We start from the raw sequence: 16,777 nt of genomic DNA on the forward strand, positions 1-16,777 counted from the left end.
AAAAAAAATCTTGGAAAAAATAATAAGCGGCTGGAGCGTAAAAGGAAAGATCCGAGTCAAATTTGATCAGAAGGTATATGATAATTACAAGATTACATCTGTATATCCCAAATATGATAAATTCAACAGCCTGAAACATGACTCTGTAATGCGTAATGTAAGTAACTAAAGTACATATTTTGTTGAATTATCTTGATTTTTTACGATTGAAGGCAATAAGTCTTATGGAAATCCACATTTTTAGACAAATATCATTGCTATATTTCTAAATTCATATTTAAATTATTTTAACAACTTTTTAACAATTCCAAACCGTTCGATTTTTTAAATCACATTCAGGTTATTTTATTAATGGTGGATGCTGTAGGTCAAAGGAGATGAGACTACAGTTTTGACAAGAGGGGCTGTGTGGACGACGGAGTGTACAACTGGGGCAGCATGTACTATTGGAGCGGCGTGAACAACAGGAGCAGCATGGACGACTGGAGCTGAATGAACTACGGGGGCGGCATGCACAACTGGAGCTGAGTGAACTACGGGCGCAGCATGCACCACTGGAGCGGAGATGGTCTTCAAGACGGGGGCTGCATGTACGACTGGTGCGGCGTGGACGACTGGTACAACTGGTACCTTCCGGACGAGGTTCACATGGCTCTGGTGAGTTATGGCCGAGGATGCGCTAGTATCGACATAGGCAGTTTTAGCAACTACAGCTGGTTGGACGATGGTGTGTGTCTCAGCGAGCAGACCGGGCTTGGCAGCAGCAACAGCGAGGAGGGCGAAGAATGCGATCTACATTTTTATAGAGATTATGATACTCAATAGATTTTGATAACATGAAATAGGTGAGGTACAATCAACTTACGTATTTGAACATTTTGAGTTTTGATTGGTTGCTTGGTTGACAGTTAAATGGGAACTGATGATTTTGTCCGTTCTGCTCAGCCTTTTTATACAAACCAAGCCTAACATCAATCAAATTGGTTATCACAGCTCGTTTTTTGTGGGTAATGAGCGACAAAAACTGCGTCCATAAGAAAACTAATGAATACGATGGAGTAGAAACGTTAAATCTATGCTTATCACTCAGCTATGTGTTTTGTCGGTTGGTAAAGTACAGGTGGGTTAAAAATTAACCGGTTTCCGTACTTTACACTTTATGCGTACTGATGCAAATTGACCTAGGTCTATGTGTGTTGGGGGCATTAGATCATTTGCTCTCACAGTTATCAATGCGATGGTAAATATGATTCAAGAAGGTGCTTGATTAATTGAATGCATTTAAGGGAAGTAAACATTTTAATGTTTTGACTTTTTTTTTTCAATTACATATTTGTTTATTGGCAATCTAACTTTGTTATATGGATAATAAAAATTCGCTTATGAGTTAAACTAAATTAAAATTCATAATGGGTTGTCAAAAAAGTCTTTTTTTTATTGAAATTGAAATGAATTTGAATCTTTCGACCAATTCAGCGATTTTATCGCAATTTACGACGACAGGCCTTCCGGAGCGTGACGCATCTTCGACCACCTCTACATCAGAACAAAACGTTGAAACCATCGTTGTGCGGTGGAAATGGAAACTGTATCGGGTTAATAATCAAAAGTTCGAAGATGTAATAAAACTTCAATGTGATATATGTAGATAGTTTTTATGATTGATGTCTAAAATCGCAGCTTTTTCTGAATTTAGATAAATGTTGTCAAAGCTCGTATGCCCCTATACGTTACAATTATTGTATACATCTTTTGTTCCTTCTATCTTAGAGTATGCTGTGTTTATCTGGAGACCATATTGCCTATCCTCAATAAATAATTGAATTGAATTGAACGCTTTCAAAAGATTTCTTTAAATTTGCCCTCCGCTCATTAAAACTTGTTGACCCCATACCATCGTATGTACAAGGTGCGTTCCAAAGTAAACAAGACTTAAAAAAATAGAACAATTGGTTTTTTGGGCAAAATTTATTTTATTCAAAATAGTCTCCTTCTGCTTCAACACAGCTTTTTGCATGGTCCAAAAGCATGTCGAACGAATGTTTTAGTTTGTTGGCCGGTATGGCCGCCAGTATGTTGGTGCAAGCCTTTTGAATGGCCTCTACGTCTGCATAACGCTTTCCTTTCATGGGCAAATGCATTTTTTTCAAAAGGAAGAAGTCCCATGGAGCCATATCAGGTGAGTACGGGGATTGGTTAATGGTTAAAATGTGATTTTTGGTAAAATAATCGGTCACAAGCGTCGATCGATGGAAGCAATTTTTGGTCGTCAATCAATTGTGTGGAACAAACCGTGCACACACCTTACGTAAGCCCAAATATTCGGTCAAAATGTCGATGTTTTGGAGATGTTCAATTCCATTTTCATGAATTTCAATGATGATTTCGGCTGATTTTTGATGATTTCGATGGAATTTCCGGTGATCACGGATTTTGATTGGTCCACATGTTGATCGTCATTACTATCCATTTGTCCACATTTACGACCACCTTGAAAACGTTGGAACCACTCGTGCATTCTGCTACGGGCCACCATAAACTTGTTTCTTCAATTGAAACGTTTTCGTAAAAGCTTTACCAAATTTTAAAACAAAATTTAACGTTGGCTCTTTGTTCGAAGCTCATTTTCGCACCGATAACACAAACATACTGACACTTAAAGCGCAATAATTTCACTTCCAATAAATGAAATGTCATGAAACTCTCACTGAAAGAGGTAAAGATAGCAGATTCTAACGCACATATAGATGGCGCCACCAGGAGCTAGATTCAAAAAGTTTACTTTGGAGAGCACTTTGTATCTCGTTCATTGCTATTACAACTTAAATGACTTGAAAATTGACGGTCAATTCTCTGCCTTTCATTTGTTTTCAATGCACTAAAGGGAAGTATTGATTGTCCTTATTTGATAGGGAAAATTTATTTCAATATTCCTCAGCGTTGCCTCAGATCTATTTCCCCATTTTATTGTAAAATTTAGAAAACTAAATTTGTAAATTATGCCCCTCTCAAGCGTACTGTGCGTGAGTTTAACTCGATTTCCCAGAATGTTCTACTTGATTTTTCTAACTCTAGGGCTAACTTCATTACCACCCTTAATTCGGTTTTTTAGCTAAGTTACCTATTTGTTTAATTGTAATTTTTTTTATATTAATCTAATTTTAATCATAATTTTCAAGTAGTCAAGTAAGAATTAATGTTCATACACTTAAGTAACTAAATAAATAAAAATAAAATAAATAACTCTTATTCGTATAAAGTTTAAATTTTTTATTTTTACCTACTTACCTATACCCATTTATATTCTTAGTGTGCAAATAAAACTAAATAGTTACAAATCAAGCTCATCCGGGCTATAGGGCGGCTGTGGAAGCGTTGGGATGCCGGCCTTGGTTAGATAACTGTTGTCGTGATGCAACTTCCTATCGGCTGCGATATCTTGTCAGACTCGATTTACTCTTCGTTTGAGTTTCTTGAGGACTTCCTCGTAAAACTTGGCGTTGACGGTTTGTCCAGGAGGAACAAATTTATGGTGGACAATGCCTTTGATGTGCACACGAGTCACATTGTCGCTGTCTTCATCAACGACATCTACCCGGCCCTCTAAAAAGACTTGGCGCCACCGAAACACACCACTTCTTGCTAATGCAGCATCTGGGTAAACCTGCTTGATCATATCAAACGTCACAGAAACACGTCGCGCGAAAATATTTGTCCTGACACTTTAGGGGCTCGAAGACAATTGACCAGCCGCTAGTTCGTTAGCTAGGAACGCCGTCTACCGAATCCAGTCGGTGCGTGCACGATCCAAAGTACTGTCGCGGCGGAAAAAAAACAGTCCTATTACTTTCCGGACAAACTTTGTACATTTTCATGGAGCTTTTACAAATTAGAATAGGAAATTATTTTTTGGTGCCGGTCTGTTGTATCTAAAACTTCTAGAACTCAAATAATTACTTTGAGTCTATCACAAAGTTATTAAACGCGGGTAAAAACAGTTTCGTTGCGACCAGGGCATGGTTACAGGGATATTTCAACTTCAGTCTTGTAAATGCTGGACAATGGAGATGAAAATTCCTGGGTGTTTCCTACTCACTTTCTGACAATTTGTGGCAGTCAAGTCTTTTATCCTTACGACATGAATGCCTATTGGGCAATGTCCAGTAATAATTACTACGATTGCGGGCGGAAGGAATTCGCAGTCCCACCGAAGCAGGTCGTGCGATCAACGAACTCTTACAGGTCCAGTGCTAGAACGCAAGATGACATCGGAGATACAACTTGTTCCCACTTTGATTTGAGCGGTTAACTGGGTAAGGTCTTCTTTCTTGTTGATCGATTTTACAGTTTCAAGCGATGTCACTGTGACGAGGCACTCAAACGATTATGATAATGAAGTTGCTTGATGGTATTGCTATTGTGAGCAGACTTTTCTTGACTAAGTTTGAGCGCACAGTTAGTGAGCTAAAAGCAATTACATATTGCAACTCTGCTGGCGCAGTAATCTTTTGCTATAACTGGAACTGGCGGCATAACAAACAAATATTGATTAAAAATACCTATTCGAATTATTTAATCATTTAATTATGGGACATCATTGAGAAAATCACTTTTTTTTTTTTAAACATGAAGTTAATTTCATATTATTTAAATATACTGTGTACTATGGCTCCACAATAAGACTCGGTCATTTATTTCGGCTTGGTGCGAGCTTCTTAATTTGATTCCAATTATTTTTGACTGTAGGTATTTCGATATCAAAATTCCTTCTCCAAGTTAGAACGGGTCGGCCTTTCAGTTAATAGTGTTTTGTGTGATCTTAAATTAAAAGCAAGCGGCTCGACTTTCCCAAGCGACATCGCTTCGCTCTATAGGCTCTTGAAAAGTTCCAAGAACATCCAAGGTTTTCGAGCCAAATTTTGTTTAGCGATGAGGACCATTTCTGGTTCAATGACTATTCAAACAGGCAAAATTTACGCATTTGGGACGAAGGTCAACCTGAAAAGATTCAAGACCTGTCATTTCATCCATAAAAAACATGATCGGTCCATACTTCTTCAAAATGATGACGGTGAGAATGTAACCGTCAATCGCGAACGTTATCGCGCCACGATAACCGACTATTTGATGCAACGAATTGAAGCTCGAAATCTCGGCGACATTTGACTTCAATAATTCGGCGCCTCCTCCCAAACATCGCACCAATTGATGAATTTATTGAGAGACCACTTCGGTGACCAGATAATTTCACGTTCTGTGCGGGTCGATTGGCTACCAAGATCGTGTGATATCACACAATTAAAATTTTCCCTGTGGGTATATGTAGAGTCTAAAGTCTATGCGGACAATCTTGCTTCAATTTAAGCCTTGGAGCAAAACGTCATGTATGTCATTCGCTAGTTACCAGTCGAAATGCTCGAACGAGTCATCGAAAATTGGACTCAGCGGATGGACCATCCGAGGAATAGCTCCACACCCAACATTTGAATGAGATAATATTCAAAAAATAAATGCCAAAGAATGTTCTTTCGAATGTTAATAAACATACCCTATTAAATTTGTAGTTTCTGTGTTTTTTCTTTAAAAAAGTAAGGAACCTCGAAATGGATCACTCTTTATAAGTATCTGCTCTAAACTTACAATTATTGTTGCTCCGACAAATTGGGCTGTTTTTGCAAACACAACTACCATGGTCTTGGGCGGTGGAGGAAGAGTAAGACACATTCGCATATACAAATATCCATATATCATACAGTTTAAAGATGTACGAGTATATACGCATGAACGTTTTGGCAAACAAAGTTAATTGCTTACATAATCAGGTCATCGGAATTAACTTAATGCCAGCAACAACAAAAGGCCAAAAGTAAAGAAAATAAAACTCCTTTAAATGCGAAATTAATGCAATAAAATTAATGCAATAAAAGAAACAGTAAAATAAACAGAGAACAGCAGCACTAAAGAGAGATTAATATCGCTTTTGTTACCGTTTGATGTTGCATGCTGCTGAGGTGATGCTGGCGTCGGTTGCAGTTGTCAAAATTATAGGTTAAGTGCTTTAGGGCAACCTTGACATAGGGACATACATATACATATACTTTTAACACTAAGCCGTCAAAAACGTCTCCAGTCTGTGAGTTGTGTAAACATGTCTGGGTATTTGTCTTGGATGCGGTTAGTTGGTGGGCCGGTTCTACATACTTCAGTTTGAAGTGAGCTCAATTTTCTTGCTTTTATTTGAATGTATTTTTCATTTGTACTTTAAATGTTGACCGTGAATCATTCAATTGGATTTGGCTGCAAGTTTTGCGGTGCAACATTTAATTGTTTATTATGATCTTTTTTCTTTCTTTTCTGCTTGTTTTTTTGCTTCTACACGCACTTAAGTGCAGTCAGATCGTGACTGAAGGGCATGGAACTTAAGCAGTTTACCAAAATGCAGCTTAAAACTGATAAAATATGCTTATGCATGTAATATGAGTTATAAATAAACCCAGTAGAAAGTTACTTCGATGCAGAACGGATACTTTTTGTATTTCACTTTCCTCTGGGAGGTCTACAGGTATGTCGTAAAAGAGCTAAGTGAAACCTACCCAAGCAATGCAGTTACTGTACCAAAGTATATAGTTATTCAGACCTGGGTATGTGGACCGCACCAAGTTCAGCAGATCTTCGTAAGTCGAGCTAGATTCTGTACACTGTAAGCGAGGTAGACGATGAACCCAGCGGGTGTTTATAAGTGGATGCTACCACCTAAAGCATTAAGCTTTTTTATTTTTTCTTTCTTCATCCTCATCATCATCGGGCAATGGTACATCTATTCCATCGTGATTAATTCGGGAATCGGATTCACCATCTCAGGTATTATTTTTTCGCTGCTCTGGGCGTAAGTCACTAGATCACCTCTGAGGGTTCCACAAGAGCATGTTCCGGTCTTGAAACCTTCTGTTGGTCGCCGCATCTTTTCGTAGAATTTTCGAGCTTTAACCCTTCTCAAGCTCTTCCTAATCACGCATTTTGGTCTCTCTCTTATGTTGTCTGCATGTGCGTCTCGCTTCCCTCTGTAATTCTATGTATCTATCCTACCGGCCAAACGAAAACGGTTTTGTATCGAATTGTGACTGGAGTTAAAAAAAAGGATTCATTACGACAACTCTAAATGCGAAAAATCATATATGAAACCTGGTCAACTAACCAAATTCCCGGCAAACCCGAATGTCCATGACATGGCGTGCTGTATTAAGATCTTCTGAAAAAGTGTGAAACTATATCAAGAACTATTGTTGCAAGACCGTTTGAAAACTATCTGGAAAACAGCGGCTGGGGAGTGTTCCCCGCGCGCCTTATATCTCAGACCTTTGATTTACTGATTACTTATGTTTCCAGTCGATGCAGAATGGCCTCTTTGGAACACGATTCACATCAGATTAGAATCATAAATGGGTTGGAATTTAAATAACCCTATAATTACTCTCGACGGTGCAATAGAGTAAGCGTCAAAATGCGGCAAGTTAGAGAATACATACTTCAGGATATGGACTTCTATTTTAAGAAAAAGTGTAAACCTGCAGTGTATATTATAAAGGGTCTTCCGTTTCGAGGTTCCCTACTTAAAAAAAAATAAAACAAATTTAATAAGGATTGTCAATCGAAAGAACATTATTTCGCTTCTTTTTTTTTGAAGATCATCTACATATTTCAAATATTGGCCGCGGCTAGGTCTCTGATAGTCCATCCATATTTTCCATAGATACCATTTTTCGATAAGTCGCTGAACCATTTCGTCTGTTAACGGGCGAATGACATGCGTGATGGTTTGCTCCAAGGCTGAATCCAAGCCGGATTGCTCACATAGACTGCAGACTTTACATATTTCCACAGGAAATAGTCAAACGGTGTGATATCACACAATCGACTGGTCCAAAACGTGAAAATAACTGCTCACCGAAGTGTTCTCTCAATAAATTCATTGATTGGTGTGATATGTGGGACGTGGCGCCGTCTTGTTGAAACCAAATATCGCCGAGATCACGAGCCTCAATTTCAGAAATCAAATAGTCGGTTATTATGGCTCAATAACGGTTGTCGTTGACGGTTACGTTGTCACCGGCATTATTTTTAATGAAATTCTTCACTGCGTGTTGGACATGGTCTATTCGGTCGAATATTATCCCATAAAGAATGCTGGGTCTCAAGATGGTTGGTGATGGTTTATGTTACCCATAAGTTGAAAAAAGCACGCGAAACACTTTCTTTACCGAACATGAAGTTTCGTAAAAAAGTTGAACGGGTTGTAAACGTTGTTCAAGCCAAAGTCTTTCCATGGTGAAATCCCAAACAATACTGAACAAAAAAAACATGACAGCTTGACACAACGCACGCGTGATCTGTCAAAAAAGACTGTTGAAAAAAGTACTTCTACTTGGATCACCCGTTATTTGTATACATATAGTGATCCTTTAACCAGTAGCATTCTTTGATTAAGCAAAAAGTTATATTGCAGAGCCAATTGCTACAAGGCTAATTTGCTTTATTGAGTTCACTTCCCTGAAGAAAAAACGTTTGTTCATTTGCTTTTAAGTTTTTCTGAGGACTAGTTGGGAAATAATTACTCGGGGTATATATATATACATGCACAGATATATACATACATATTACATATGTACAAACTGGTAGGCGAATTACGCATTACATTTATGTTGAAATGCGTAAGTTTCTTCATATTGATAATTTGTTTTAATCTCACAGAATTAATTCGCCTACAAATTGCAATAATTCAAACTTTTTTTGTTTATATTTTGTGTATGGTTGTATTGAAGGGCTAACCACTTAGGGCTTACACAAAGGTAATACGATTACAATAACAGCCGTGTGATTACTTGATGGAGCATGAAAAATTGCTGGCTCATATTAGGGTGTTACCAACAAACATACCTACACGTGTAGGTAAATCTACACCCACAAATATATCTGTGTGTGTATTCAAGTAAAGTACAATACCATGTACCAAGTAAATTGTTAAAAAGTTTTCGATTTTGTCCAACTAGCTCGTTGTTCTTCAATTGCGCTGAGCATTAGTCGCCCAAGGTCTAAGCGGTGTTAGACGCCAGTAAAACTTGTTAGCATTAGTTGGCGTTTTTGAGTGCTTTAGCCGTTTATTCTCTTGCTCGTTAGATTCATATTGTCATTTGTTGGAAAAATATAAAATTGATTACTTCAATAAAATAATTTCATTTTGATTTCCGTTTATTTACTTCCGCCTGATTCGTTTCGACCATTGTCTATGCTTGTGCGCTTAAAACGTTCATTTAATTGACTGTTCATAATTGAACCCTAACGCATTATGTTTAGCAAGGTAAACTGGAAATCGATGTATGTCTACCATATAAATCCCCTATTTTGGTACTGGAGTATACGTAGGCTGTAAAATTTGTATAATTTCTTTGAGATAGTGCTACATGTGAATTTATTTGTTTTGTAATTACAACAGTCCTTTAAAAATGGTTTATAAACTATGCAATTGTTAGACAATCCGCGCTAGATTGCAAATGTTCAAAAGAGTGTTGGACAGAAAAAAGTTTGGAGACAAAACCCCTGATACTGGGCAAATTTTCAAATAAAATATATTTTTTCAAAATTCGTATAATAAATGTAACGGTATTAGAAAAATTATCTAAACCAAGAAATAATATTAAATTCGGTGCACCAAAGCTATAATACCATACACAAATAAAAAAGTTTCTAAACAAGAAAAGAGCGATATCTCAAAAACTGAGGGACTAGCTCGCGTACTTATATACGTACATGGCAAAATCAACTCACCTTTTCGAGCTCTTTAATTATACCGGGTCTTCCGGGATCATATGATTTCTAAGCGTCGTTTTGGCCACTTTTAATATCGGAAGACCTGTAATTTTTTTTTACCTCAATTGCCAGTTTGTTGTGGTTTTTGGTCTGGTAGAATCAACGGTCTGTACTTCTTTCGAAATGAAGCTCTTAACAGCGTTACTGTTAGTGGAGACCGGTATAGATCAATAATAACCAACTTTTTATAGGCGTAATTGGGAGAAGTTGATCTTGACAGCACCTGGTACCAACAAAACGGGGCTTCGTACCACACAACACGTCCAACAACTGAATTATTGCGAGAAAAGTTTGGTGATTCGATTATTTCAAGAAATTGTGATTAAACACCATTATAGCCTTGACAGGCGGCAGAGTTAATCCGGATTAACTGCGCACTTAATCAGATCCAAATTTGTAGGTGACAGACGGCAGCTATGCGAGTTTGAAACTCTCATAAACAGCTCATTGTCCTTTTTATAATATTTTCAATGAAAATTGATAGAAGATAAAGCATTACGGTTGTTAGCCGACCAATTTTTACCAAACCATTTTTGATTATTAGTCTTTAACAATAAAACAGACTCCCTTCAAGATGAAAATTGGCCATTTTTAACAATGTTGCCAACGAAAATCTCTCAAACTCCCTAAAATTTTGAGAGTTATTTTTGGATTCAGCAACGGAGTTAGCTGCGGTAACTCCTGAATTAATCCCGAAAAATGCAATTAATCTGGTTTAACGCTGCCGTCTGTCAATGCTATTAGACTACCTACTTATTGTGGTGTTATTTGAAGTATTAGTCTTTAGCAATAAACCAGACTCTCTTCAATCTTTAAAAGCAAATATTGAACGTGCTATTCATGACATATGACTTGATTTATTGGAAAAAATACTTGAATACTCGGTTCATCGGATTTGTTCCTGCAAAGGAAGTCGTGGCGGCTACTTGTATAATGTTATATTCAGAACTTAATTGTATCGATTGTACTACACTTTCAATAAAGAAGATTTGAATTTCCTTAACAACGAATGTATTTTGTTTTTTAAGAAATCACTCATATCACTCTTATTGGAGAGCCCTGTACATATATATTTATACTGTAGGGTCTCCGAAGTTTCTTTCTGGACAAGTCAGATTTCTTGACAAACTTGATATACCCTGTTCAGTTTATTAAGTTCATAACCGTAGAAAGAAAGTTATCATAAAGTCTGTGGAAGGAATAGGAAAGAAGGGCAGAATTCGGATGTAACCGAACATTTTATACTCTCATAATACGCAAATTAAGAAACATCGCAGGTTGACCTATGTACGAGGGCTGCTATATATATTCTGGCCTAGGGCAGCACTAAGTGTTGCCAGGTGCAATCTGACATTTCCATTGGAAAGTTTGACATTTTTTAGCATAACATCACTCAGAACGTTTTGTCATTTAATCGTGAATTGTTTTATTTACAGATAATTAAAAAATTCATCTCGGCCAAAAAATGGAATTAACTCGTGAACATTTTCGTGCGATCATTTTTCACAACTTTCGACGCGGATTATCACGACAAGAGTGCATCGATGAACTAAAATCTTTGTATGGCTATGAAGCACCATCCTATAGCACTGTGAAAAACTGGTACAACGAATTCAATCGTGGCCGACGCTCGCTCAAAGACGAATTCCGTGAAGGTCGTCCAAAAACAGCCGTTGTGCCAGAAAACATCGATGCCGTACGTGAACTGATAATGCAAGACCGTCATGTAACATACCTTCAGATAGAGGCATGCCTATGCATTTCTCCCACCAGCATACATTCGATATTGCCTGAACACCTGGCCGTAAAAAAGGTTTGTTCTCGTTGGGTCCCGCACAATTTGACAATCGCTCAAAAAAAGGCTCGTGTGGATTGGTGTAAAGAAATGCTGAAAATACGATCGCGGTGCTTTAAAAGACGTTTATAAGATCGTCACACGAATCATGGACCTATGCGTATGAGCCCGAAACAAAACAGGAATCGAAAAAAAAAAAAACATTTTCGTTGATAAATATGCCTATTTACATTATTAGGCCAGAAATATATATAGCAACCTACGTATAAGGTTAAAGTCAAACAGATATTTGAAATTTCGAATAATAGATATAAGCGGAAGTATTGCCCTGACTTCATGCAGTTTAGGTAAGAGGATTGACTGTTATAAGAAATATAACCCCTTAAATTTCTTAAATGAAAGTCAACCAGAAGTTCGAAAAAATTTATATTAGATATACTGTATGTATGGAGCTGTGGTCATCATTAAAAGCGGTGACTTTCATCCAAGGCTGTTGTTGCTTTTTCATTGGAAGTGGTTTCTATCTGGCGGATCCCAAACCCAGCGCACAAGTCCTTAGGGTTCTCATTTGTTGATATACTATCACGATTAGTTTTATGTCATACAAACAATCGTTAGCTGAACAAAACTATTATATTTTTTGTTGCAACATGTTGCGAGAGTACAATAAAAGATAACATATAAGGCATCCTTCATAAGAGGAATATTCCTTCGAATAATTTACTTTCTAGAAAGTCGCTGAGGATATCTTTAACGGACGGGCTGTCTCAGGACTTCACACCATTTTCAACATTGACTGCTATGACCATAACAGATTTTTTCCATCCATTTGAACCAGTGTACTGCTTTGTTTTAAATAACTTATTAAACTTTTTTGTTAAGTGGAGGGAAGAATTCCAACATGAACTCTTATTTTGTCTTGCTTTCTTTAACTTTTTAATAATCCACAATAACTTTTTTCAAGTGAAATGCTGTTTTGGTGTGTTAATTTAACTTCAATCACTGAACTCATACCCAAGAGCTGAAGTCTCAAATTTAATTTTGGGAATATTGGGATAATTTTTTTTTTTATATTTTTCTGGGAACACGCAGTTACATATAACTAAATTTAACAAAAAACATATTTCAAAAAATTCACTATACGGAGATTAAAACTTCATTATATAGAAAAATACATCGAAAGTAGATTGAAAAAGTAGAGGTTTCGAAATTAATTCATTACAAGGAGGTGTTCAATATAAGGAAGTTCTACTGCATAACATTTTTTTGGTTTTCTGGGTAAACCCGATCCTTTGTTATTGGAGGAGAATGTGCGGTTGAGTAAGCAATTGATACCATTTGAAACTTCGGACTTAAATTTACCGATCGCACAGAGAACTTCAGTATTATTTTTATATCCACATAAAACCAGATGTTTTTTTGAAGTAATTGGAAAAATGATGAATCTGTAAGATTAGCTTTTAAAATTTGTGAGCCCAAATGTTATTGACATCATCGTCTCCAAGAGTTAGTTTCAAAATGTAGTAGTAATTTTAAGTTTCAAAATAAATAAGCAAATTTAAATTTATATCACAATTTTATTTTATTTTCGTTTTCGCAAAATATTCGACAATTAGTGTACCAGTCCGAAATATTCTAATGATGGAGAGTGTAAGCAAGTGGAGCCGAAACAATGCTCTTGACGACAGGAGCAGAATGAACCACAGGCAGGGAGTGGACGACTGGAACGCTGTGTACGCTGTGTACAACAGGAGCGGCATGAACTGCGGGAGCAGCATGGACTACGGGAGCGGCATGAACTACGGGTGCGGCATGTACAACTGGAACGACGGGTGCGGAGTGTACGGTTGTCTTGACAGCGTGGGCAAGTACTGGACTCACGACAGCTTTGCTATGGACCTGAGTGATGCTCTGGTGCGAAACAGCCGAAGGAGCACTGTGGACAACCGAGCCGACCTTAGCCAAGACTGGCTCATGTACTACATGGTGGGTCTCGAGCAGTCCAGCGCTAACGGATGTAGCAACGGCGAAAAGGCAGACAGCAGCGAGAATGGCGTTCTGTGCAGGAAAGTGTTATAAATTAATAAAATTTAATAAAAAAGTATAAAGAAGTATATTAACTTACGAGCTTGAACATTTTTGTTGAGTTTTGGGAGTTGTTTGTTTGTAAGTGTCCGAAATACTTCTGATGCTGATTGTGCATCACTGCCCTGCTTTTATACGATGCGTGTTACGGCAATAAGCAAAGTAGTTGAAGTATTTCACTGATGATCGCTTATAGCCAAGGGAGGCTCAGTCAACTAAAGTCCATTACTTCATTATGTTTTTCGTACTTCTTTGGTTGGAGGAATTTACGCGTCAACTAGAAGTTGGTTAATGCAAAACAAAATATTTTCAACACACACACACACGCGCATAGAAATCATCAATACAAGCGGCAGCAACAGAAATACATTCGGCTGGTAGCTTACGCTTAGCGGCAGTAATGTTTTCAATGCTTAAATGGGTTAACGCCTTTGATGAATGAGTTTTTGAACTCAGTATCAGCTGTTGCGCCGCGTCATTGTGTTGAGAACAGATACACACACACACGCACACTGACCCAACCGAAGCAGTTATAATGATGTTTTCTCATTACTCCATTTACTTGTTCTTCTTTCTGCCCATTTCCTAACTTTTTGGTATAAAAGTTAACACCAAAACGGCATCCAACATCAGTCACACACCACTATTTCCGAGCTCAACTAATCAGCCAATCTCAAAAACTCCAAAATGTTCAAATACGTAAGCAGAATAATAAATACGAAAAATTAAAATATTTTTAAAAAACTTCTTAAACCCTTCTATAGTTCGCCCTCGTTTGCGTATTTGCTGTGGCCACCGTCAGCGCTGGACTCATCGAGACCCACCATGTAGTTCATGAGCCCGTGTTGGCTAAGGTAGGCTCAGTGGTCCACAGTGCTCCTTCAGCCGTTTCGCACCAGAGCATCACCCAGGTCCATAGCAAAGCTGTCGTGAGTCCAGTACTTGCCCACGCTGTCAAGACAACCGTACACTCCGCACCCGTCGTTCCAGTTGTACATGCCGCACCCGTAGTTCATGCCGCTCCCGTAGTCCATGCTGCTCCCGTAGTTCACGCCGCTCCTGTTGTACACAGCGTTCCATTGGTCCACTCCGTGCCTGTGGTTCATTCTGCTCCTGTCGTCAAGAGCATTGTTTCGGCTCCACTTGCTTACACTCTCCATCATTAGAACATTTCGGACTGGCACACTAATTGTCGAATATTTTACTAAAATGAAAATAAAAATAAATTGTGATATAAACTAAAACAGTTTTCATAAAATTTTAGGCTCAGTTACTATTCTCTAAGTAGAGCAGTAATAGGTTCAGGGCGCTTTGCCGATATCGAATATCTAGCCACGAGAGTTTTTTCATTTGGCTTCACAAAGGTCTGAATTAACAGTCTAAGTGTGATTCCTCCGCCACGCTGAGGGTTCAGCCATTTAACCTAACCTAACATAACATCGTAACTGGTTTTTGACTTTAAATATCTTTGCCCCAGCATAAATCAAACTGTTAAATGGTTGCTGCTATCACTTGTTAGAAATATGATGTAAGAAAAAGGGTGCGGTCGATTCAGTACAATGTTGCGTTTTCTGGTTGGTAATAACATGGAAGCTGTATATTAAAGTGGTATATTTATGATTTACATATAAGAGAAAGCCTTGACCACTTTGCATTAGAAGGTGATTGGAACAAGAATGTGTGTTAGGCTATAATATTATATAAGGTCATTTAAGGGCGCATTACAGCAATAATAGATATAAGTAGACAGACCCAAACGGCTGGTTCATGAAATTGGCTACTAAAGCCTGGTGGCTCTTGTTATTCAAAATCCTTGAATGAAAAAAAAATAAATACGTAAGTTAAGGGGTTTTTAAGGCGACTTTTGTATAATTTTGTTATAATAACCAGATATTTTTTGGTAATATTCTCTTTTATTCGAATATATAAGGCTCATTATAGGACCAAGCCCGTCAAAAGAGCTAAATCTACAGTAGCTTTATTCATACAATTCGATTATGTCTTTCAATTCTAGATTGTTTTATAGTTTTCATTCATTTCAATTTCTGCCCTACTATTTTAAAAGAAAAACACAGAAACTTCAAACTTAATGGAGAATGTTTATTTTTTGAAGATTCTCTTTTTTCAAATGTTGGCCCGCGGCTACGTTTCCATCCGCTATCCGTTAAGCCTAATTTTTCTATGACTCGTTCGAGCATTCCGACTGGTAACTGGCGAATGACACGCGTGATGTTTTGCTCCAAGGTCTGAATCGAAGCCGGGTTGTCCGCATAGACTTTAGACTTCACATATCCCTACAGGGAAAAGTTTAACGGTGTGATATCACACGATCTTGGTTTGCCAATCGACCGGTTCAAACCGGGGAAATTATCTACTCACCGAAGTGTTCTCTATTCTTAAAGGAATATGGACCGATGATTGCACTGACCCACAAACCACACAAAACAGTTGATTTTCTTCGTAAATTTTGCTTGCTTACGTACCCATTGAGCCAGAAATGATCTGCATCGCTGAGCAAAATTTGGCTTGAGAGCTTTGGATATCTTTGGAACTTTTGAAGAACCCATAGGGGGAAACGATGTCGCTTAAGAAGGTCGAGCGACTGCAGTTCTTGACCAAGCTGTATTTTGTACGCTTTCAATTTAAGATCTCGACGTAAAACGCGCCAAGTCCCTCCATACGTCAGCTCACCACGGTCTTCGTGCACTCTCTCAGTTACGGCTGCTTTATTTTCTTCACTGCGTGCTGTCATAATCAGACTCATAACTTTGTTTTGACCGCGTAAAGACGTGCGTGTCCGCGAATTTGAGTAAAAATGGAAAAATAGAGCAATATTGCCTGTGATCCGATTTCTGCTTAAATAGTGTTTAGATACCATATACAGTGATACAGCTTCTCGGTTGGCGACGATGAAAAGTTGGCTTACGTGGAACGTGAGTAATATTTTGCTTGAAATGTTGGCCATGAGAAAATTAGCTGAAAATTGTTTTTTTTTTTATTTATGACTCTGCACCGGCTTACGGTTTAGCCATT

General features: G+C 37.9%; 3 protein-coding genes across 3 annotated transcripts; 1 reads left to right on the plus strand and 2 right to left on the minus strand.

The window, feature by feature from the left end:
• Positions 1-348: 348 nt before the first annotated feature.
• Positions 349-877, minus strand: LOC120778033 (A-kinase anchor protein 14). Its single transcript, XM_040109707.1, has 2 exons — positions 866-877; positions 349-792 (listed from the first exon to the last, which is right to left on the minus strand). Exons 1-2 carry the CDS (start codon positions 875-877, stop codon positions 349-351), a joined length of 456 nt encoding a protein of 151 aa, XP_039965641.1.
• A 12,417-nt stretch (positions 878-13,294) lies between these two features.
• Positions 13,295-13,796, minus strand: LOC120778037 (A-kinase anchor protein 14-like). The gene is made up of 2 exons (XM_040109711.1): positions 13,785-13,796; positions 13,295-13,717 (listed from the first exon to the last, which is right to left on the minus strand). The coding sequence occupies exons 1-2, from the start codon at positions 13,794-13,796 to the stop codon at positions 13,295-13,297; spliced, it is 435 nt and encodes a 144-aa protein (XP_039965645.1).
• A 635-nt stretch (positions 13,797-14,431) lies between these two features.
• LOC120778038 (A-kinase anchor protein 14-like) lies at positions 14,432-14,910 on the plus strand. The gene is made up of 2 exons (XM_040109712.1): positions 14,432-14,443; positions 14,509-14,910. The coding sequence occupies exons 1-2, from the start codon at positions 14,432-14,434 to the stop codon at positions 14,908-14,910; spliced, it is 414 nt and encodes a 137-aa protein (XP_039965646.1).
• Positions 14,911-16,777: the final 1,867 nt, after the last annotated feature.

This window comes from Bactrocera tryoni, chromosome 5 (assembly GCF_016617805.1).
Source record: "Bactrocera tryoni isolate S06 chromosome 5, CSIRO_BtryS06_freeze2, whole genome shotgun sequence".
Lineage (NCBI taxonomy): Eukaryota > Metazoa > Arthropoda > Insecta > Diptera > Tephritidae > Bactrocera > Bactrocera tryoni.